Below are 23,355 nucleotides of genomic sequence, written 5' to 3'. Positions count from 1 at the left end.
TGGCTACATTGGAAGGGGCCTATAGACCTTGAGAAGAAGTATAAGCTGGAACAAAGAACTATCTGAAACTGAACTGACCCCACACTTCCCTCAACAGCTCCAGAGAAATTCCTAGATATATTTTATTATTATCATTTTTTAACATTTTTAATATTTTTAAGTTCTTTATTACTCCTTTAATTTTCATTTTAAAAACCTACTATTACCTTGCAAAAAAATACCCTATTTTTAAAGCAAATTTCATATTTATATTTTTTATAATTTGTGATTTTGTTTTGTTTTTCTAATATTGTATTTTTGAGAGTGTAACCTCTACTCTAGATTTTTAACCTGTGCTTTTTGGTATTTGTTATCAATTTTGTACCTTTAAGAATCCAATCTTCAGTACCTATTCTTACTTAGGAGTGTGATTACTGGCCTGATTTCTCTCTCCCCTTTTGACTCTCCTTTTCCTCCCCCAGGTCGCCTCTATCTCCTCCCTCCCCCTTGTCTTCTCTACTTAACTCTGTGAATCTCTTTGGGGGTTCTGGGCTGTGGAGAACACTTAGGGAACTGATTACTGGCTAGACTGGTCTCTCTCCTTTTGACTGCCCCTCCTCTTCTCCTGGTCACCTCTAGCTTCCCCCTCCCTCTTCTCTTCTCCATGTAACTGTGAAACTCTCTGAGTGGCCCTCACTGTGGAGAATCTTTTCACCATTAACCTAGATGTTTATCATCAGTGCTGTATGGATGGAGAAGTCTTGAGGCTACTGTAAGAATAAAGTTGAAAGCCAGAGGCAGAAGGCGTAATCCAAAACTTAAGAACACCAGAAAACTCCTTACTCCAGGGAACATTAATCAGACAACAGCTCATCCAAAAGCCTCTATACCCACACTGAAACCAAGCTCCACCCAAGAGCCAACAAGTTTCAAAGCAAGATATACCAAGCTAATTCTCCAAAAATGCAAAACACACCCTGAGCATTCAAATACAAGAGGCCAAAAGTCACACCAAACTCATAGACACCTCAAAACTCTACTGGACACTTCATTGCACTCCAGAGAGAAGAGATCCAGCTCCACCCACCAGAACACCAACGAAAGCTTCCCTAACCAGGAAACCTTGACAAGCCACTCGTCCAACCCCATCCACAGTGAGGAACCTCTGCAATAAAAGGAACCACAAACTTCCAGCATACAGAAAGTCCACCCCAAACACAGCAATCTAAGCAAGATGAAAAGGCAGAGAAATATTCAGCAGGTAAAGGAACATGATAAATGCCCACCAAACCAAACAAAAGAGGAATAGATAGGGAGTCTACCTGAAAAAGAATTCAGAATAATGATAGTAAAAATGATCCAAAATCTTGAAAACAAAATGGAGTTACAGATAAATAGTCTGGAGACAAGGATTGAGAAGATGCAAGAAAAGTTTAACAAGGACCTAGAAGAAATAAAAAAGTTAATCAATAATAAATAATGCAATAAATGAAATCAAAAGCACTCTGGAGGGAACCAACAGTAGAATAACTGAGGCAGAAGATGGGATAAGTGAGGTGGAAGATAGAATGGTGGAAATAAATGAAGCAGAGAGGGGAAAAAAAGAATTACAAGAAATGAGGACAACCTCAGAGACCTCTGGGACAATGTTAAATGCCTCAAACTTCAAATCATAGGAGTCCCAGAAGACAAAAAGAAAGACCATGAGAAAGTACTTGAGGAGATAACAGTTGAAAACTTCCCTAAAATGGGGAAGGAAATAGTCACCCAAGTCCAAGAAACCCAGAGAGTCCCAAACAGGGTAAACCCAAGGCAAAACACCCCAAGACACATATTAATCAAATTAACAAAGATCAAACACAAAGAACAAATATTAAAAGCAGCAAGGGAAAAACAACAAATAACACACAAGGGGATTCCCATAAGGATAATAGCTGATCTTTCAATAGAACCTCTTCAGGCCAAAAGGGAATGGCAGGACATACTTAAACTGATGAAAGAGAAAAACCTACAACCCAGATTACTGTACCCAGCAAGGATCTCATTCAAATATGAAGGAGAAATCAAAAGCTTTACAGACAAGCAAAAGCTGAGAGAATTCAGCACCACAAAACCAGCTCTTCAACAAATGCTAAAGGATCTTCTCTAGACAGGAAACACAGAAAAGGTTTATAAACTCAAACCCAAAACAACAAAGTAAATGGCAATGGGATCATACTTATCAATAATTACCTTAACTGTAAATGGGTTGAATGCCCCAACCAAAAGACAAAGACTGGCTGAATGGATACAAAAACAAGACCCCTATCCATGCTGTCTACAAGAGACCCACCTCAAAACAAGGGACATATACAGACTGAAAGTGAAGGGCTGGAAAAGATATTTCATGCAAATGGAGACCAAAAGAAAGCAGGAATAGCAATACTCATATCAGATAAAATAGACTTTGAAATAAAGGCCATAAAAAGAGACAAAGAAGGACACTACATAATGATCAAAGGATCAATCCAAGAAGAAGATATAACAATTATAAATATATATGCACCCAACACAGGAGCACTGCAATGTAAGGCAAATGTTAACACATATGAAAGGGGAAATTTACAGTAACACAATAATAGTGGGAGACTTTAATACTCCCCTTACACCTATGGATAGATCAACTAAACAGAAAATTAGCAATGAAACACAAACTTTAAATGATACCATGGACCAGTTTAACCTAATTGATATTTATAGGACATTTCACCCCAAAACAATGAATTTCACCTTTTTCTCAAATGCACACAGAACCTTCTCCAGGATAGATCATATCCTGGGCCATAAATCTAGCCTTGATAAATTTTTAAAAATTGAAATCATCTCAAGTATCTTTTCTGATCACAATGTGGTAAGATTAGATGTCAACTACCCGAAAGAAAGAAAAAAAACACTATTACAAATACAAACATATGGAGACTAAAAAACACATTTCTGAATAACCAACAAATCACAGAAGGAATCAAAAAGAAATCAAAATATGCATAGAAACGAATGAAAATGAAAACACAACAACCCAAAACCTATGGGATTCAGTAAAAGCAGTGCTAAGGGGAAGGTTCATAGCAATACAAGCTTACCTCAAGAAACAGGAGAAAAATCAATAAATAATCTAACTCTACACCTAAAGAAACTAGAAAAAGAAGAAATGAAGAACCCCAAGGTTAGTAGAAGGAAAGAAATCATAAAAAAAAAAATTAGGGCAGAAATAAATGAAAAAGAAACAAAGGAGACCATAGCAAAAATCAACAAAGCTAAAAGCTGGTTCTTTGAGAAGATAAATAGAAAAACCATTAGCTAGACTCATCAAGGAAAAAAGGGAGAAGAATCAAATCAACAAAATTAGAAATGAAAACGGAGAAATCACGACAGACAACACAGAAATACAAAGGATCATAAGAAACTACTATCAGCAACTACATGCCAATAAAATGGACAACTTGGAAGAAATGGACAAACTCTTAGAAAAGTATAACTTTCCAAAACTGAACCAGCAAAAAATAGAAAATTTTAACAGACCCATCACAAGCTCAGAAATTGAAACTGTAATCAGAAATCTTCCAACAAACAAAAACCCAGGACCAGATGGCTTCACAGCTGAATTCTAAAATTTAGAGAAGAGCTAACACTTATCCTACTCAAACTCCACCAGAAAACTTCAGAGGAAGGTAAACTTCCAAACTCATTCTATGAGGCCACCATCACCCTAACACCAAAATCAGACAAGTTCAGTTCAGTTCAGTTCAGTTCCTCAGTCGTGTCCGACTCTTTGCGACCCCATGAATCGCAGCATGCCAGGCCTCCCTGTCCATCACCAACTCCCGGGGTTCACTCAGACTCACATCCATCAAGTCAGTGATGCCATCCAGCCATCTCATCCTCTGTCGTCCCCTTCTCCTCCTGCCCACAATCTCTCCTAGCATCAGAGTCTTTTCCAATGAGTCAACTCTTCGCATGAGGTGGCCAAAGTACTGGAGTTTCAGCTTCAGCATCATTCCTTCCAAAAGAAATCCCAGGGCTGATCTCCTTCACAATGGACTGGTTGGATCTCCTTGCAGTCCAAGGGACTCTCAAGAGTCTTCTCCAACACCACACTTCAAAAGCATCAATTCTTCGGCACTCGGCTTTCTTCACAATCCAACTCTCACATCCATACATGACCGCTGGAAAAACCATAGCCTTGACTAGACGGACCTTTGTTGGCAAAGTAATGTCTCTGCTTTTCAATATGCTATCTAGGTTGGTCATAACTTTTCTTCCAAGAAGTAAGCATCTTTTAATTTCATGGCTGCAGTCACCATCTGCAGTGATTCTGGAGCCCCTCAAAAATTAAGTCTGACACTGTTTTCACTGTTTCCCCATCTATATCCCATGAAGTGATGGGACCAGATACCATGATCTTCATTTTCTGAATGTTGGGCTTTAAGCCAACTTTTTCACTCTCCTCTTTCACTTTTATCATGAGGCTCTTTAGTTCCTCTTCACTTTCTGCCATAAGGGTGGTATGCATATCTGAGGTTATTGATATTTCTCCCGGCAATCTTGATTCTAGCTTGTGCTTCTTCCAGCCCAGTGTTTCTCATGATGTACTCTGCATAGAAGTTAAATAAGCAGGGTGACAGTATACAGCCTTGACGTACTCCTTTTCCTATTTGGAACCAGTCTGTTGTTCCATGTCCAGTTCGAACTGTTGCTTCCTGACCTGCATACGGATTTCTCAAGAGGCAGGTCAGGTGGTCTGGTATTCCCATCTCTTTCAGAATTTTCCACAGTTCCTTGTGATCCACACAGTCAAAGGCTTTGGCATAGGCAATAAAGCAGAAATAGATGTTTTTCTGGAACTCTCTTGCTTTTTCCATGATCCAGCAGATGTTGGCAGTTTGATATCTGGTTCCTCTGCCTTTTCTAAACCCTGCTTGAAGATCTGGAAGTTCACGGTTCACCTATTGCTGAAGCCTGGCTTGGAGAATTTTGAGCATTACTTTACTAGCGTGTGAGATGAATGCAATTGTGTGGTAGTTTGAGCATTCTTTGGCATTGCCTTTCTTTGGGATTGGAATGAAAACTGACCTTTTCCAGTCCTGTGGCCACTGCTGAGTTTTCCAAATTTGCCTGCATATTGACTCCAGCACTTTCACAGCATCATCTTTTAGGATTTGAAATAGCTCTACTGGAATTCTATCACCTCCACTAGCTTTGTTCATAGTGATGCTTTATAAGGCCCACTTGACTTCACTTTCCAGAATGTCTGGCTCTAGGTGAGTGATCACACCATTGTGTACCCAGTTGTGGATGTGACTGGTGATAGAAGCAAGGTCTGATGCTGTAAAGAGCAATATTGATAGGAACCTGGAATGTCAGGTCCATGAATCAAAAAAACAGACAAAGATGCCACAAAAAAATAAAACTACAGGCCAATATCACTGATGAACATAGATGCAAAAATCCTTAACAAAATTCTAGCAAACAGAATCCAACAACACACTGAAAAGATCATACATCATGACCAGGTGGGCTTTATCCCAGGGATGCATGGATTCTTCAATATTTGCAAATCAATCAATGTGATACACCACATTAACAAATTGAAAAATAAAAACCATATGATTATCTCAATAGATGCAGAGAAAGCCTTTGACAAAATTTAACATCCAATTATGATTTTTTAAAACCCTCCGGAAAGCAGACACAGAAGGAACATACCTCAACATAATAAAAGCCATATATGATAAACCCACAGAAAACATTATCCTCAGTGGTGAAAAAAAATAGTGAAAAATTGAAAGCATTTCCCCTAAAGTCAGGAACAAGACAAGGGTGCCCATTCTCACCACTACTATTCAACATAGTTTTGGAAGTTTTAGCCACAGCAATCAGAGAAGAAAAAGAATAAAAGGAATCCAGATTGGAAAATAAGAAGTAAAACTCTCACTTTTTGCAGATGACATGATCCTCTACATAGAAAACCCTAAAGACTCCACCAGAAAATTACTAGAGCTAATCAATGAATATAGTAAAGTTGCAGGATATAAAATTAACACACAGAAATCCCTTGCATTCTTGTACACTAACAATAAGTAAACAGAGAGAGAAATTAAGGAAACAATTCCATTCACCACTGCAACAAAAAGAATAAAATACTTAGCAATAAATCTACCTAAAGAAACAAAATACCTATATATAGAAAAATATAAAACACTGATGAAAGAAATCAAAGGGGACACAAATAGATGGAGAAATACACCATGTTCACGGATTGGAAGAATCAATATAGTGAAAATGAGTATACTACCCAAAGCAATCTACAGACTGAATACAATCCTTATCAAGCTACCAGTGGTATTTTTCACAGAACTAGAACAAATAATTTCACAATTTGTATGAAAATACAAAAAAAAAAAAAAACTCGAATAGCCAAAGCAATCTTGAGAAAGAAGAATGGAACTGGAGGAATCAACCTGCCTGACTTCAGACTATACTACAAAGCTACAGTCATCAGGACAGTATGGTACTGGCACAAAGACAGAAATATAGATCAATGGAACAAAATAGAAAGCCATGCACCTATGGACACCTTTTCTTCGACAAAGGAGGCAAGCATATACAATGGAGAAAAGACAATCTCTTTAACAAATCGTGCTGGGAAAACTGATCAACGACTTTTAAAAAAATGAAACTAGAACACTTTCTAACACTGTACACAAAATAAAGTCAAAATGGATTAAAGATCAAAATTAAGACCAGAAACTATAAAACTCCTAAAGGAAAACATAGGCAAAACACTCTGACATAAATCATAGCAGGATCCTCTATAACCCACCTCCCCAGAATATTGGAAATAAAAGCAAAAATAAGCAAATAGGACCTAATTAAGCTTAAAAGTTTTTGTACAATGAAGGAAACTATAAGCAAGGTGAAAGACAGCCTTCAGAATGGGAGAAAATAATAGCAAATGAAGCAACTGACAAAGAATCCTGCAGCTCAATTCCAGAAAAATAAACAACCCAATCAAAAAGTGGGCCAAAGGACTAAACAGACATTTCTCCAAAGAAGACATACAGATGCTAACAAACACATGATAAGATGCTCAACATCACTCATTATCAGAGAAATGCAAATCAAAACCACAGTGAGGTACCATCTCACACTGGTCAGAATGGCTGCTATCAAAAAGTCTACAAACAATAAATGCTGGAGAGGGTGCAGAGAAAAACGAACCCTCTAACACTGTTGGTGGGAATGCAAATTAGTACACCCACTATGGAGAACAGTGTGGAGATTCCTTCAAAAACTGGAAATAGAACTGCCATACAACCCAGCAATCCCACTGCTGGACATACACATGTGGAAACCAGAATTGAAACAGACACATGTACCCCAATGTTCATCGCAGCACTGTTTACAATAGCTAGGACATGGAAGCACCTAGATGTCCATCAGCAGATGAATGGATACATATACATGATGGTACATATACACAATGGAATATTACTCAGCTATTAAAAAGAATGCATTTGAATCAGTTCTAATGAGATGGATGAAACTGGAGCCTATTATACATAGTGAAGTAGGTCAGAAAGAAAAACACCAATACAATATAGTAACACATATATATGGAATTTAGAAAGATGGTAACAATGACCGTATATGTGAGACAGCAAAAGAGACACAGATGTAAAGAACACTTTTGGACTCTGTGGGAGAAAGTGAGGGTGGAATGATTTGGGAGAATAACATTGAAACATGTATATTATCATACGTGCAATAGGTGCCAGTCCAGGTTTGATGCATGAAACAGAGTGCTCAGGGCTGGTGCACTGGGATAACCCTGAGGAATGGGATGGGGAGGGAGGTGGGAGGGAGGTTCAGGATGGGGAACACATGTACACCCATGGCTGATTCATGTGAATGTATGGCAAAAACACCACAAAATTCCAAAGTAAAAAAAAAAAAAAAAAGACAACACATAACAAGTATTGGTGAAAATATGGAGAAAAGAGAAGCCTCATGCACCATTGATAAAAAATGCAAATTGTTACAGCTACTAAGGAAGAAACTATGGAAAGTCCTCAAAAAATTAAAGCTAGAACTGCCATACTATCCATCAGTGGTACCCCTGAGTATTTATCTGAAGAACGTGAAAACACTAATCTGAAAAAGAATATATGCACTTCAATGTTCATTGCAGCATTATTTACAATAGCCAAGATATAAAAGCAACCTAAGTGTCCTTAAATAGATGAGTAAATAAAGAAGATATTATATATCTATATTCCATATATATGTGGAATATTACACAGTCATATAAAAAGAATTAGGACTTCCCTGTAGCCCAAATGGTAAAGAATTTGTCTTCTATGCAGGAGACCAGGCTTGATCCCTGGGTCAGGAAGATCCTCTGGAGAAGGGAATGGTGATTCACTCCAGTATTCTTGCCTGGAGAATCCCATGGACACAGAAGCCTGGCGGGCTACAGTCCATGGGGTCGCAAAGAGTTGGACATGACTGAGCAACTAACACACAACACACACATATAAAAGAATGGAATTTGCAAGTACATGGATGGACCTAGAGGGTATTATGCTAACTGAAATAAGTCAGACAGAAAAAGACAAGTACTGTATGGTATCATTCATATATGGAATCTAAAAAGCAAAACAAATGAACAAACATAACCAAACAGAAACAGAATCATAAATACATAGTGTTTGCCAGAGTGGAGAAGGATGGAGGGAGGAAATAAATAACTGAGGGAGATTACAAGATAAATGAATCACTGTTATGAAACATACAATATAGGGAATACAGTCAACAATTATGTAATATCTTTGTACAGTAACTAGCTTTATTATGGTGATCATTTTGAAACATCCTGAAATAATGAATCACTATGCTGTACAATGGGAACTAATGTAGTGTTGTTGGTTAATTATATTTCAAAAACAAATAAACAAACTCATAGGGAAAAAATATGTGTTTACCAGAGGCAGGGGGTGGGGAGAAGTGAACTGGATGATGATGGACAAAACATACAAATTTCTAGTGACAAGATAAATAAGAACTATAGATGTACTATACAGCATGATAATATAATTAACATAGATTTATGTTATATATGAAAAATGCTAAAAGAGTAAATTCTAAGAATTCTCACACAAGGAAAGCAATTTCTTTTCTAGTTCTTCAATTTGGTATCTATACAAGATAATGGATGTTCACTAAACTTACTGTGGTTCATTTCATGATGCATGTAAATGATTATGCTGTATACATTAAATTCTAGGGCTATATGTCAATTATATCCCAATGAAACTGGAAGAAATTTTTTTTAATTTTAAGATTTTTGAAAATTAATTTTGCTAATTATATTTGTTTGTATGCTTAAAAGAGTACCCAATATGTAAGAAATGCAATGTATGTATTGAAAGGTATGTTTTTAACAAGCTTTCTCTAGGGGTTTCTGGTTTATGTATTTGACTGCCATGTACTATGATCCACAAAAATCCATGACTACTATATTTTCTTCATATATTTTTACCATTTTTCTTTATATACCTCTTTTACTTCATTATCGCTTTTGGTCTTTAATTCCTCTGAAAGCCAATATTCCAGCTTTCTTTTTGTTTATGCCCTTCATTTCAAGTTTTCTTTGAATTATTATTTTATTCTTATGAATAACATATCTCAATATTCACTAAAATCTAATTTCACTGACAACTCTAATTCTGGTATAGGAAAGTAATCTTCTACAGACACTCAAACAGACAATGATTATAAACTCTAGGTGAAATTTTAAAAATAAATTTTCTATAAGACATAAGTAAAGGAAAAATAAGAGAATGAACCAACGCTAGATGATTCAAGAGGAAGTTGACATTTGAAAGATGAGAATGATTTGTACCCTCAAGCTCACAGCCACATTATTAACAAAAGCTAAGAACTGGAGACAATCCAAATACCATCAATGGGTGAATGGAATATATAATGGAATGTTATTCAACCTTAAAAAAAAAGAGAGAAGGAAAGGAAATTCTGACACAAGCCTGTCACAAAAAGACAACTGCCATTTGATTTCACTCATATGAGGAATCTAAAAGGGAAAAATTCAGAGAAACAAAAAGAAAAATAGTGGTTACTAGGGACTGAGAATAAGGAGAAATGGGGAGTATTATGAATATAAGACTTTCAGTCTTACAAAATGAAAAGTTCTGGAGATCTTTTGCACTGCAATGTAAATATAGTTAACACTACTGAGCAGTAATTTTTTAAGAAAGTAGGAATAGCACCGAGTAAGTTGCCATTCTCAGGGCTTAAACCTGAAAGTAAGCAAATCTTGTGAAAAACATAAAACCACAACAGCAAATTCACAGATTTTTTTTTTCTTGTCTGAAAAATTAATCAAAAAACCTGAATTTGGGGCAACCACAGCCCCTGGAAAATCAAGAGAGAATCTTGGACAGGAGAGAGGCAAATGGAGAGAGTGCCAAATTCTGTTTATAAACTCTGCCAAAATCTTCAACTGAGCCCAGAACAATGTTTGCATATGACTGGTTTCAGCTAAAGAAAAAATAACTCAGATTTGCTACTAGAAACATAGTGTTTGCAGTCTGAGCACAACAAAGTAAATGCCCAACTGAACCAAAAAAAAAATCAACATTTTTCAGAGGAATGTAACAAAATACAGTCTGCACAACACAATATTCACTATGCCCAAGTATCCAAAACCCTTGAAGTATAAAAAACAAGGAAAATGCGACCCATCCCCAAAAAGACAAAAGAATAGAGACTGAATCCAGAAAGAAGCCAGATGTTGGAATTAGCAGACAAGAAATTTTAAAAGCAGCTAATAAGACTATATTCAAATATGTAAAGAAAAATATTCCTACAATGATGACACAATTGGAAATATCAGCAGAGAAATAAAAACTGTAAACAGCAAACAAATGGGACATTCTAGAATGTAAAAAAAAAGTACAATATCTGAAATTTAAGTGTCACTAGACTGAATGCAAAATAAAGATGACAGAGGAAAAAGTAAGTAAACTTAAAGATAGACAAACAAATTATACAATTTGAAGACTAGAGAGAAACAAGGTTTAAAAAAAAAAGCTTCAGGGAAATAAAGGAAATATAGGATAATGACAAAAGACAACATATATGGAGTTAGACTGTCAGAAGGGGAGATGAGAAAAAATGAGGCAGAAACTATAATGGCTAAAAACTTTCTAAGGAAGTAAGGAAGTAAAGTAGCTCAGTCGTGTCTGACTCTTTGTGACCCCATGGACTATAGCCCGCCAGGCTCCTCTGTCCATGGAATTCTCCAGGCAAGAATACTAGAGTGGGTTGCCATTTCCTTCTCCAAGGGATCTTCCCAACCCAGGGATCGAACCCGGGTCTCCTGCATTGCAGGCAGACACTTTATCCTCTGAGCCAGCAGGGAAGCACCAAAAAAAACAAAAAAAATTCCTAAATTGGGTCAAAAAAATAATTTATAGATTCCATATTAATTCTTCCAATCCATGAACACAGAATATCTTTCCATTTATTTGTATCTTATTCAATTTCTTCCAACAATGTTTTACTGTTCTCAGTACATAGGTATTTCACCTCTTTGGTCAAATGTATTCTTGGGTATTTTACTTTTTGCTGTAATTGCAATGGAATTATTTTCTTAATTTCTTTTTCTGCTTAGCTCTTTGTTAGCATATATAACCAAATTTCTTGCCAGGTGCATTATTATTGTCATAATTGTCATCAAGTCTTTCAAATTTGAAAATTAACAGTAATGAAATAACCACAGTCATTTTAAGCCTTTTGTCACACACAGATATTTTCCTTAGCTTCCCTGAAAGCCTTTGTAATCAGCTACAAGCCATCGTCCTTAATCTACTATGTAGAATGACTGCTCAGAGTGCCACAGAAAAGGATTATATGTCGAGTGCTGTGGAGTATAGGCTTCTGATAGCATCAGTTAGAAACCATATGATTGGACTGAGTCAGAATTTCCAAAATTCTAGTTGAGATGTAGATGGATTCCTGAGACTTCTAAACTCAGATCCAGTGGATTAAGAGCTAATTACATTGAACAGAATGAATCAATGAGGTATGACTGTAGTTTTTGTTTGGAATATTGTTGATTTTTTTAATGTTTTATTTTCTGGATATGTAAGGAAGCCCTGTTTTTCCTCTTAAGTATTTTATAAATTTTGACATGGTAGTAGATGCTACTTTTATACACTGAAATCAAACATTTGTAAATAACATTCTCTCTGATTCCTCCAGAATTCAAAAATTCTAATTGAATCTTTTTACTTTTTATGACAATACAGTTATTTGCCTAGGTTCAGTAAGAATGTATATTCCTTGTTACTAAGGCATAATTGGAAACTGGTTATGCAACCAAAGCCTTGCGTCTGTGTTATTAAGAATGAGGCTCACTGAGCATAGGCAAAACATTCTCTGACATAAATCATATAAATGTCTTAGGTTGGTCTCCCAAGGCAATAGAAATAAAAACAAATGGAACCTAACCAAACTTACAAGCTTTTTCTCAGGAAAGGAAATACATTAAAAAAAAAAAAAAGACAACCTACCAAATGGGAGAAAATATTTGCACATGATACAGTTGACAAGGGCTTAATCTCCAAAATATACAGACAGCTTAATTGAAAAATGGGTAGAAGACCTTAATAGACACTCTCAAAAGAAGATGTACAGATGACCAGAAGGCACATGAAAAGATGCTCAACATTACTAAGTATCAGAGAGATGCAAATCAAAACTGCAAGGTACCACCTCACAAGGGTCAAAATGGCCACCACTAAAAAGTCTACAAATTACAAATGCTGGAGATGGTCTGGAGAAAGGGGAACTCTCCTACACTGTTGGTGGGAATGCAAGTTAGTGTGGCCACTATAGAAAACAGTATGGAGGTTCCTCAGAAAAGTAAAAATAGAATTATCACATGATCCCACTTCTGGGCATATACCCGGACAAAACTACAATTCAAAAAGATATATGCACCCCTATGTTTATAACAGCACTGTTCACAATAGTCAAGACATGGAGACAACGTAAATGTCCCTCAATAGATGAATGGATAATGATGTGGTGCATATATACAGTGGAATACTACTCGGCCATGAAAAAGAATGAACCTACCTACAAAACAGAAATAGACTCACAGACCTAGAGATCAGGGTTTTGGTTGCCAAGGCAGAGAGAGGGGTGGGGGGGAAAGGGATGGACTGGGAGTTTGGGGCTGGTTAATGCAAACTATTACATTTAGAATGGAGAAGCAACAAGGTCCTACTGTATAACACAGGGAACTATATCCAATCTATGGGGATAAACCATAATGGAAAGGAACATTTTAAAAGAATGTAGATATGTATATATCTAGGTCACTTTGCAGCAGAGATTAGCACAACATTGTAAATCAACTATACTTCAATTAAAAATAGAAGAATGATGTTCATTGAATCAGATATGAACAGATGCCTGTGAAGAACTAAGGTTGACTTTACAGAGACAGTGCTTACTCACAAAGCCCTCTTAGGAAAACCAGCCCGGTACTTGGCCTGGAATAGCCTGCCTTAGACAAAAAAACCAGTTCTGCTTATAATGCTGAATATCATTTTATAAGTATACATTTTCTCCACAATAGTCAAGAATATCTATTTTTAGCTTGAGCAAGATTGATTTCCTTGCTGACACTTCTTCACGATGTTGTTTACTACAAAATGATACTGTGACAAATAATATCGTTTCCATAAATCACCAAGTGTCTGTCTTCCCAAAGGAGACTTGAAGGACTTTGCCATGCACACACATAAACACTGAGCAATAATGACAGCAACGAAGGTTCTAGCCCAGACTGCACTGCAAATAGTGGGGTCCCTTTGTGGTGGCTCAGATGGTAACAAATCTGCCTGCAATACATCTCTTTGCTGTCCAACATGCTCATCGCTGATTCAGTCCATCAGCAATTCTTACCAGCATTCTTCCTTCAGAACAGGCACTACAGTCATCCACTTCTGTACCATCCTATCCCCACCAGCCTAATCCAAGCCACCATAACATCTATAGTCATTCATCCCACTTCAATCCATTCATCCTATTGTAGTCAAAAGAATTCTAAGAAGGAAATAAGATCACTTTATTCCTCTGCTTAAAAACTCTTATGTCTTCACACACCTAAGATAGATTCCAGAGCACCCCAGTAAGCCACAGGCTGCCCACATGCCACCCCTGCATCCCATGTATCTGTTCCCCTCACTCCAGGGACTCAGGCCTCATGGCCATCAAGCAGGTCTTCTCCAAGCTCTATGCTGCCTCAGGGCCTTTGCTCTTACCTTTCCCTGAAACACTCTTCCCTCCACCCTTCCTTTCCTTTTCAAGATCCCAGGGACCTGAGTGTCCCTACCAAGAAATATATCCTAACACTAAGGCACCATCTCTTAAACATACTAGCTAAGCTAATGTGACTCAGTTAACAAACTCTTTCATGAAATAAAAATGATTGAATTGTGTGTAATAACTTTTAGGACTTTTTAAAGCTGTTAATAAAATGTACGAAATATGTTGCATTTAATTTGACCAAAGCCAGAAAGGTGTTTCATTATCTTAATAGGAGGCTTTATCCTCCTATAGAACCATTAGTCACCTGGGAAATCTACATTACCATTTGGAGACAGAATCTGTTAAACTTCATAAAAGAGACCTCAGGCATTATTACCTGAAGAATGTAGACACGTGGAAGACAGCACACCACATGCCTCTGAGACACACCCATCTCTGTAAGGTAAGCCTTTGGGGGGAACTCAGAATTTAATTGTGTGAGAATTAACTTTCACAAAAATCTCTTTTGAAATGAAGCAGGGCACAAACAAATTAACTAAGAAATAAATGAATTAGATAAATGTGTGCTTGTCTCTATGGAGAATCAGGTATGAGATGCTTGGTAGAGGTAAGGATTTCAATGAAAGTAAAGAATAAAGCCCAATGATCTCCAGCAAACACTAAAATTCATGTACTTGTGTTATTAGCATAATTCTTTATTTCAATGATATATAATACATAATTAAAGATGAAACAACACCAGAGGGGGGAAAAAAACCTTATGAAATTTATTTATGAGTCTAGATCATACTTTTTCCCTCCATACCAGATGCGAAAAGGCAAAATTCAATTTATTTTAAACAGAAATAATAGAGGAGTATATATCACTATTAAATTAACTAACATAAGCTGTTATAAAAAATTCATAACAAAATAATTTCATAGATATAACCTGAGAATTTATATTTTTACATATTCAATTAACACACTTAAAATTATTGAATGCAGTATTTCTTAACTTAGGTATGTAAAATGTATTATGCTGCTGCTGCTGCTGCTAAGTCGCTTCAGTCGTGTCCGACTCTGTGCGACCCCAGAGACAGAAGCCCTCCAAGCTCCCCCATCCCTGGGATTCTCCAGGCAAGAACACTGGAGTGTGTTGCCATTTCCTTCTCCAATGCATGAAAGTGAAAAGTGAAAGTGAAGTCGCTCAGTCGTGTCTGACTCTGTGCAACCCCATAGACAGCAGCCCACCAGGCTCCTCCATCCACGCGATTTTCCAGGCAAGAGTACTGGAGTGGGGTGCCATTGCCTTCTCTGAAAACTTATTATAACAGGGTGTAAACCTCAAAAACAATAAAAGTATAGTTCTGAAATATGTTTTAGTAGAACCCATGCATGATATCTCTGCATAAGAAAAAGAAGTATATTACAATCATGTTAATTTAAAGATCATTATTTATTTAACAGTCTCGGATGCTGATCTTATCCTCACTTATGACCTATATCAAACCCCATGGGGGTGCTCAAGCTTACCTTTGAGCCTGGAGGGGGAGCCAAGCCAAGGAAGGAATAAATAATATTCTCTTCTTTTGCAGAAAAGAAAGAGTCAAAATCCTTGAAGCAAAGAAAAAGAAAGATTAAACCCAATGCACACGTGTGAGCCAGTACATTGACCTAAGTTAATCTTTCTTATTTATTAGTCATAAAGTGAGGAGCTAACACAAAAGTTTATTCGCTTTGCCAAAGATGATAAATTCCCAAATTTGGGAAATTGAACCATGAAGTTTACATTTGTTTTTACACACCTTCATTGTGCCTGTTATAGTATAGTGAGAACACACACACACACAGTATTCCGGCTCAGGAATTACTGACAAGACTCAAACATACATAGGGAAAATCTTCTCTAAAAGTTTCACATCTTTAGCTGGTTTCCTTATAATTTGGTCCTATGGGTTCAGACCCTGATTAGGGTCCAAACAACGCAGGACTAAAACAAGATTTCTGTGCTGTTATTATAGTAGCTTCTAGTCAGTAAAGAAGCCACCTGCAATGAAAGAGATCCAGGTTCTATCCCTGGGTCAGGAAGATCCCCTGGACGAGGAAATGGTGACTCACTCCAGTATCCCTGCCTGGGAAATCCCAACAACAGAGGAGCCTGGTGGGCTACAGTACATAGAGTTGCAAAGAGTCAGATACAACTTAGTGACTAAATCACCATCAAGGGACTAGACTTGTCTCAGGCTCTTCCAATACCAGGAGCTGCAAGATTATAGAGGGTTTAGAAGCATGCTCATTTTGCCCAAAGGGGCAAAACTGTAGAATGATTAGAAACCTAGCAGCAGATGGAAATTAGAAGCTCCATAAAGATCCGCCTTTCCCCCCACCCCCACCCAGGCCAGGCCACACTCAAGTCAGTCCTTCACCAGGTGGGTCCTGCCCTAAGCCAACTCTCCAGCAGTGTGTTAGTCAATAGCTCGGAAGAGTTTCACTTTTTATCATTAAAACATAAAAGATCTTCCTCCAGTCCACTTTCCTGTTGCCAGTCTTTATCACTGGGGCCATAACGCAGTTTCAACAGTGTTGCCATAGGCTCAACCAGTACAGGGTTAGTCTGGCCTGAACTGAACAGAACTCGCAAACATGTGGTCTTGCTACTGCCTACCCTCCTTTGACATGTGTTAAGAGCTTAAAACCAAAGACAGGCCACCTATGTTAAGAAGAAAATCTTATGTAATTCCTGTGTGTTCATCTTATCCAAAGCTTTGCTTTTTTCCTACCTGTCACCCTGATTCTCTGTAATTATTTTCTTCTTTGGTACTGAATGAATTTTTGTAAGCTGCCTCATATCTTAAGGGAGATATCACATACTGTGAGTGAATCTTTGGTATTAGAAATACTCATTGATTCCCAGAATACACACTTACTAGTTGTTGCTAAAGATTACATGATAGGATGCATTAGTAGTAGTAGTAAGTTGTTGTTGTTCAGTCACTAAGTCATGTCTGCCTGTTTGTGACCCCATGGACTGCAGCACACCAGGCTCCTCTGTCCCACACTATCTCCTAGAATTTGCTCAAATTCATGTCCATTGAGTCAGTGATGCTATTCAACCATCTCATCCTCTGCCAACCCCCTTTTCCTTTTGCCTTCAATCATTCCCAGCATCAGGGTCTTTTCCAATGAGTCAGCTCTTCAAATCAGGAGGCCAAAGTATTGCAGCTTCAGCTTCAGCATCAGTCCTACCAATGAATATCCAGGACTGATTTCCTTTAAGATGGACTGGTTTGATCTCCTTGCAGTCCAAGGGACTTTCCAAAGTCTTCTCCTACACCACAGTTCAAAAACATGAATTTTTCAGCACTCAGCTTTCTTTATGGTCCAGCTTTCATACCTGTACATGACTACTGGAAAAAGCATAGCTTTGACTAGGTGGACCTTTGTTGCAAAGTAATGTCTCTGCTTTTTAATACTCTGTCTAGGTTTGTCAAATCTTTTCTTCCAAGGAGCAAGCGTCTTTTAATTTCATGGCTGCAGTCACTATTCACAGTGATTTTGGAGCCCGAGAAAATAAAGTCTCTCACTAACATGCAAATTTTCTCCAGACATCTCTTGCTAAATTTTGGATGGATTTCACAATTTTTTGCTCTTCTTAACAACACATATATATATAAAACATGTATATATATAACTATAATATATTTATATATATTAAACTAATGTATAATACTAGTATATATATTATGCTTTTCCCTCTTCCATCATAAGGAAAAGGCAAAAACTCAATAGAAGAATATTCAAAAGATATACAGAAGAAGACATACAAACATAAAGAGCTAGACAATCTCTTTACTAATGGCCACAGTCGAAGAATGCCTTCTGTGTGTCTTCATGGAACTGCCACAGGGAGTCAGGGTGCATGGTTTAGAACAACTTTTAAGTACCAGAGGGGTTGATACAGAGTTGGTGGTTTATTTTGTTACATAGGAAAAAATTTTTAATTGTCTGCTGTGGTCATTTTTTTTTCATAAAATTTAAAAATACATGTTACCAATATAAAAGTGAAAAGAGTTTATAACTCACAAAGGTTCCATTTCACTTGACCCCAGCCCTGACTCCCAGGCCCTTGAGGGAGGTCAGATAAAAACAAATATTAAAACCTTCTTAGAGGGACCAGAGATATGGGGGTGATGTCACCCAGTGCTTCAAATATCCATGATGCCATCTTCTCTCAGGCTTCCCTGGTGACACAGTGGTTAAGAATTCCCCTGCAGTTCGATCCCTCAGTTGGGATGATCCCCTGGAGAAGGGAATAGCAACCCACTCCAGTATTCTTGCCTGGAGAATCTCATGGGCAGAGGACCCTGGTGGGCTACAGTCCATAGGGTCACAAAGAACTGGAGATGACGAGTAACTAACAAGTAGTCAAGTAGTAGTTATAGCACAGGGAACTATATTCAATATCCTGTGATAAACCATAATGGAAAGGAATATGAAAACAAATACATGTATAACTGAGTCACTTTGTTATATACCAGACACTAACACAACATTGTAACTCAACTACACTTCAATAAAATTTTTTTAAAAAAAAGGACTTCCCTGGTTGTCCAGTATTTGAAAATCTGCCTGCCAATCAGGGAACACCAGTTGGATCCCTGTTCCTAGTTGGGAAGATCCCACATGCCGCAGAGCCACTAAGCCCATGTGCCACCAACTGCTGAAGCCCACATGCCTAGAGTCTGTGCTCAGAAATGAGAGAAGCTACCGCAGTGAGAAGCCCATGAACCACAACTAGATGGTAGCCCCTGATTGCCGCAACTAGAGAAAGCCCGTGCACAGCTATGAAGACTGAGCTTGGACAAAAATAGACAAATTAATTAATTTAAAAAGCAAAGAACTTGACCATAATGGCAAAACAAAAGATAACTTTTATTATGTTGATAGGTACACTATCAAAGTTATATGTAAGATATAATAAAATTGCCATCATATTGAAAAAAATTAAAAAGTAAAACAGCATGTTCAGTAACATCAGTGTGTTGAAAACACCCTCCCCCTGCCCTAATCAGGCAGGCATCCTGTCCCCTCTTCTTGCCCTGAGTCCCCAGACATATTTGCCTTTATGCTGCATGGTCGAAGACCCTTTTAGCTGTGCTCAGGACCAGGCAGGCACCCCAGCGCTCACATTGGTGAAAATGCACAGACTCCAACTTGGCATCAGCAAACAAGTCTGCTACTTCCTGTTAGTATTTTTCTGCCAGGCGGGTGACCTGGCCTCCACTGGGCCTGGCTTCCTGGTGGTGTCCCCTTTCTGTAGCTAGAGGTTGTCTGCCATGCCCTCGAGATAACATCTTCATCTGTTCTGCCCAGAGCAGCAGGAATTCAGGCTGGCAGGGACACGATGGTACACAGAACCACCCACGACACCAGCCTTGCTCTGACCTGGTGCAGAGAAAGCCACTGCTTGCCCTTGAGGTCCCCTCCAGCTGCTGCCATCATCATTTGAGAATTCACAGAGGCCATTGAGTCAGCTTAAATGATAGCCTTATTCTGATGGTCCACATTTCTATCATGTGGAAAGATATGTTAACCATTCATATTTATGCCATTTTATTTTTTAAAGCAAGTTTATTACTTTATTTTTTAATTTTCATTTTATATTGGGGGATAATTGATTCACAGTGCTGTGTTAGTTTTAGGTGCATAGCAAAGGGATTCAGTTATACATAGACATATATCCATTCTTTTTCAGATTCTTTTTTCATATAGGCTATTACAGAATACTGAGTAGATTTATGCTGGCATCCTTGACACAAGGGACATGAGTCTGAGCAAATTCTGGGAGATAGTGAAGGACAGGGAAGCTTGGTGTGCTGCAGTCCTTGGGGTTGCATGCAAAGAGTTGGAGATGACTTAGCAACTGAACAACTATGCCATTTTAAACCTGACACGTCCTTCAGAACTTTGAGTCTCTTTTTAAAATTGGAATCTGCAATACAAATAGTCATTTTACCTTCTTTCTGAAAACAAAGTCCTCTGCCGCATTTGTTGGGAGTATCCACAGATTGCAGAAAAGCAAGTTTAGCAAAGCTGCTAGTAAGAAAAACTACTAATACCTCTCTGAATGCAGAAAGAATTCAAAACAGCTAAACATAAAATCATTTGTATGCTTATCTCATTAGAGCCGTATTTATAACAGGAAAACACATCTTAAAAATAGAAGTCTTTTTTCTTAGTTGGGAAATCTTTTCTTCTTCCACAGTTAATACAGAAAGCATTGCTAGATGACAGTAAAATGAAACAAGAAATGCCTCTGAAGTTCTATTTCTACAGCAGAAAGTAACTACAGAATTTTTATTCTGAGATAAACATAGGTTGAAAGAAAAGACTTCAGTATCGTCTCCATTGTAACTAGTCTTAACTGAAAAGGACAGTGAAAATAAGAAAAAGTAAGAGATTTAAAATTCTACTTTCACTAGAAAAGTACTAGAAGAAAATGAGATGATTCCTTTAATGATATTAAAATGCTAAATGATTTTCTAAACAAGACATAGAGTGCAGGAACTATAAAATATATTAATAAACTGTCTACAGAAAATAAATGTTAAGCCCTGCATTCCAAAAAAAAACCACTTCAAAAAGTCAAAAGACAAATAAGAAACATAGGGAAATATTTGCAACATCTATGGTAGTGAAAGGGCTACTTTCCATCACAAGTAAAGATTCTCACAAGCCAATGAATATTACCTGGAACCAAAGAGAAAAAGTAGAAAGTCAAAAAAAAAAAACATACACACACACAGAAAGCTTATAAACAGGAAAAGATATTCAGCCTCTGCAATAAAGACAGAAATCCAAGTCAAAGCAGTGAGAACACATTTTTCATCTAACAAATTAAGTTTGCATATAGAGTATTGTCGAAGTCACAGGAAACCAGCCACACCCAAATATAAACTGGTGCAACTACAGTCCAGATTTAATATCTATTGAAATGTGAGATGCATATATGCTGTAACTCAGCGCATCTTCTAGGAATTTATCCTATATATATACCCAGAATGAACACAAAGTTCTGTACGTGTAAAGAGACTTCTGCAGCATCGTCTGTAGCTTAGAAGAGAAGTCACTTTGTCGTATCCGATTCTTGGCAATCCCACAAACTGTAGCCTGCCAGGTTCCTCTATCCATGGGATTTTCCAGGCAAGTATAGTGGAGTGGGTTACCATTTCCTTCTCCAGGGGATCTTCTCAACCCAGGAGTCGAATGCAGGTCTCCTCCATTGCAGGCTGAGCCAGAGGGAAACTGAAAACAACCTGAATGTTTCCCGTTAGAGAACTGTGCCAATTAATTATGTCATATCCAATGGGACGTTTTGCAACCATTGAAATAAAGAATATGTGACCCACCAATCCCCTCCTGAGCTTCCATGGTGGCTCAGTGGTTTAAAAAAAAAAAATCTGCCTGCAAAGCGGGAGACATGGGCTCAATTCCTGGGTCAGGCAGATCCCCTGGAGAAGGAAATGGCAACCCGCTCTAGTATCCTTGCCTGGAGAACCCCATGGACAAAGGAGCCTGGCTGGCTACAGGCCATGAGGTCGCAAAGAGTCAGGCACAACTGAGCAACTAACACACTATATACTCCAATATAAAATTTTAAAAACCTTTTTAAAAAGAATATGTGCAGCTCTGCAATACAGTTATTATATACAGCTCTGAGATAGTTATTAAGTGAAAAGAACAAAGTGTATAGAGTTTATTCCCATTTTTTAAGTGATTAACAATGGTTAATACACATACAAAATTCATGGAAGGCCATACAAGAAATTGCCAACATTGGTGGGTCAAAGCAGGACAGCTACATAATTTGCAGGGCCCAGTGCAAATAAAGTGATAAAAATAAACTGACAAAAACAAGGCAATCCTTTTTCAAAAATCATTATGAATTTCAAGACAGCAACAGTAGTGTGTTAAAACAAGCAGAGTGCTCTCTTGAGTGGGGCCAGGTGTAACTTCCCAGGTGGTGGGCTCATAAAGTTGGCCCACCTCAGAAAAAGGAACTAGAGGGGTCTAAAATGGGAGGAAGAATCATCTCCACTGTGGACAACTCTGGAACCATTTTAATTTTTCTGTGTGCACAGACTCATTTTTCAATTATTAAAAAAATTTTATACGAACTTTTCTGGTGGCCCAGTAGTTGAGAATCCACCTTGCAATGCAGGAACTGTGGGTTGGACCCCTGGTTGGGGAATTAAGATCCCACATGCCACGAGGTAACTGAGCCCACACACTTCAACCACTCAGTCCTCACACCACAACTAGAGAGCCCATGCACCACAATGAAAGAGCCCTCATGACTCAACAAAGGTCCCCCATGCTGCAACTAAGACCCAGTGCAGACAAATAAATAAATAAAATTTTAATTTCTAAAAAAATAAAAATTGACCATCACCATTGCCCCCCACCCCAAGAAGACTTTTTCTCCCTTTCCTTATCTAATAAAAGCCACAATTCTTAGAAATTCAGGTCAGGTTGGAGAGATGTCCGGAAGCCAAGCAGTCTGGAGGGTATGGGGAGAGGAGTGTGGTGTACAGGGGAGGGACCCTCCCTTACCAAGGAAATACTTTCCTCACTCTGGGAAGCCCCAGCTTCAATCACAAGAGAGTTGGACTGGACCCTTGTTCCTTGTTTAGTCACCAAATCATGTCCAACTCCTTGTGACCACATGAACTGCAGCACACCAGGCTCCTCTGTCCTCCACTATCTCCTGGAGTTTGCTCAAATTCATGTCCACAGGGTCATTGATGCTATCTAACCTCTCATCCTCTGCCACCCCCTACTCCTATTGCCTTCAGTCTCTCCCAGCATTAGGGTCTTTTCCAGTGAGTCAGCTCTTTGTATCAGGTGGCCAAAGTATTGGAGCTTCAGCATCAGTCTTTCCAATGAATATTTAGGGTTAATTTCCTTTAGGATTGACAGGTTTGATCTCCTTGC

The 23,355-nt window shown here is 38.0% G+C and overlaps 1 protein-coding gene across 2 annotated transcripts in view; it reads right to left on the bottom strand.

Moving 5' to 3' along the window:
• SH3BGR (SH3 domain binding glutamate rich protein) overlaps positions 1–23,355 on the bottom strand; it is a 68,664-nt gene that overhangs the window by 32,530 nt on the left and 12,779 nt on the right. The window contains exon 3 of one of the 2 annotated variants that reach the window (XM_015092659.3): positions 15,895–15,975. The exons of the other annotated variant lie outside the window; for it this stretch is intronic. Coding sequence (XP_014948145.2) covers positions 15,895–15,975 — 81 coding nt within the window. The remainder of the gene's footprint in view (positions 1–15,894; positions 15,976–23,355) is intronic. 2 annotated transcript variants of the gene reach the window in all.

The sequence above is a fragment of the Ovis aries genome, chromosome 1 (genome assembly GCF_016772045.2).
Source record: "Ovis aries strain OAR_USU_Benz2616 breed Rambouillet chromosome 1, ARS-UI_Ramb_v3.0, whole genome shotgun sequence".
Taxonomy (NCBI): domain Eukaryota; kingdom Metazoa; phylum Chordata; class Mammalia; order Artiodactyla; family Bovidae; genus Ovis; species Ovis aries.
The sequence above is the reverse complement of the archived record's forward strand: the minus strand, read 5'-3'. Positions and strand labels throughout refer to the sequence as shown.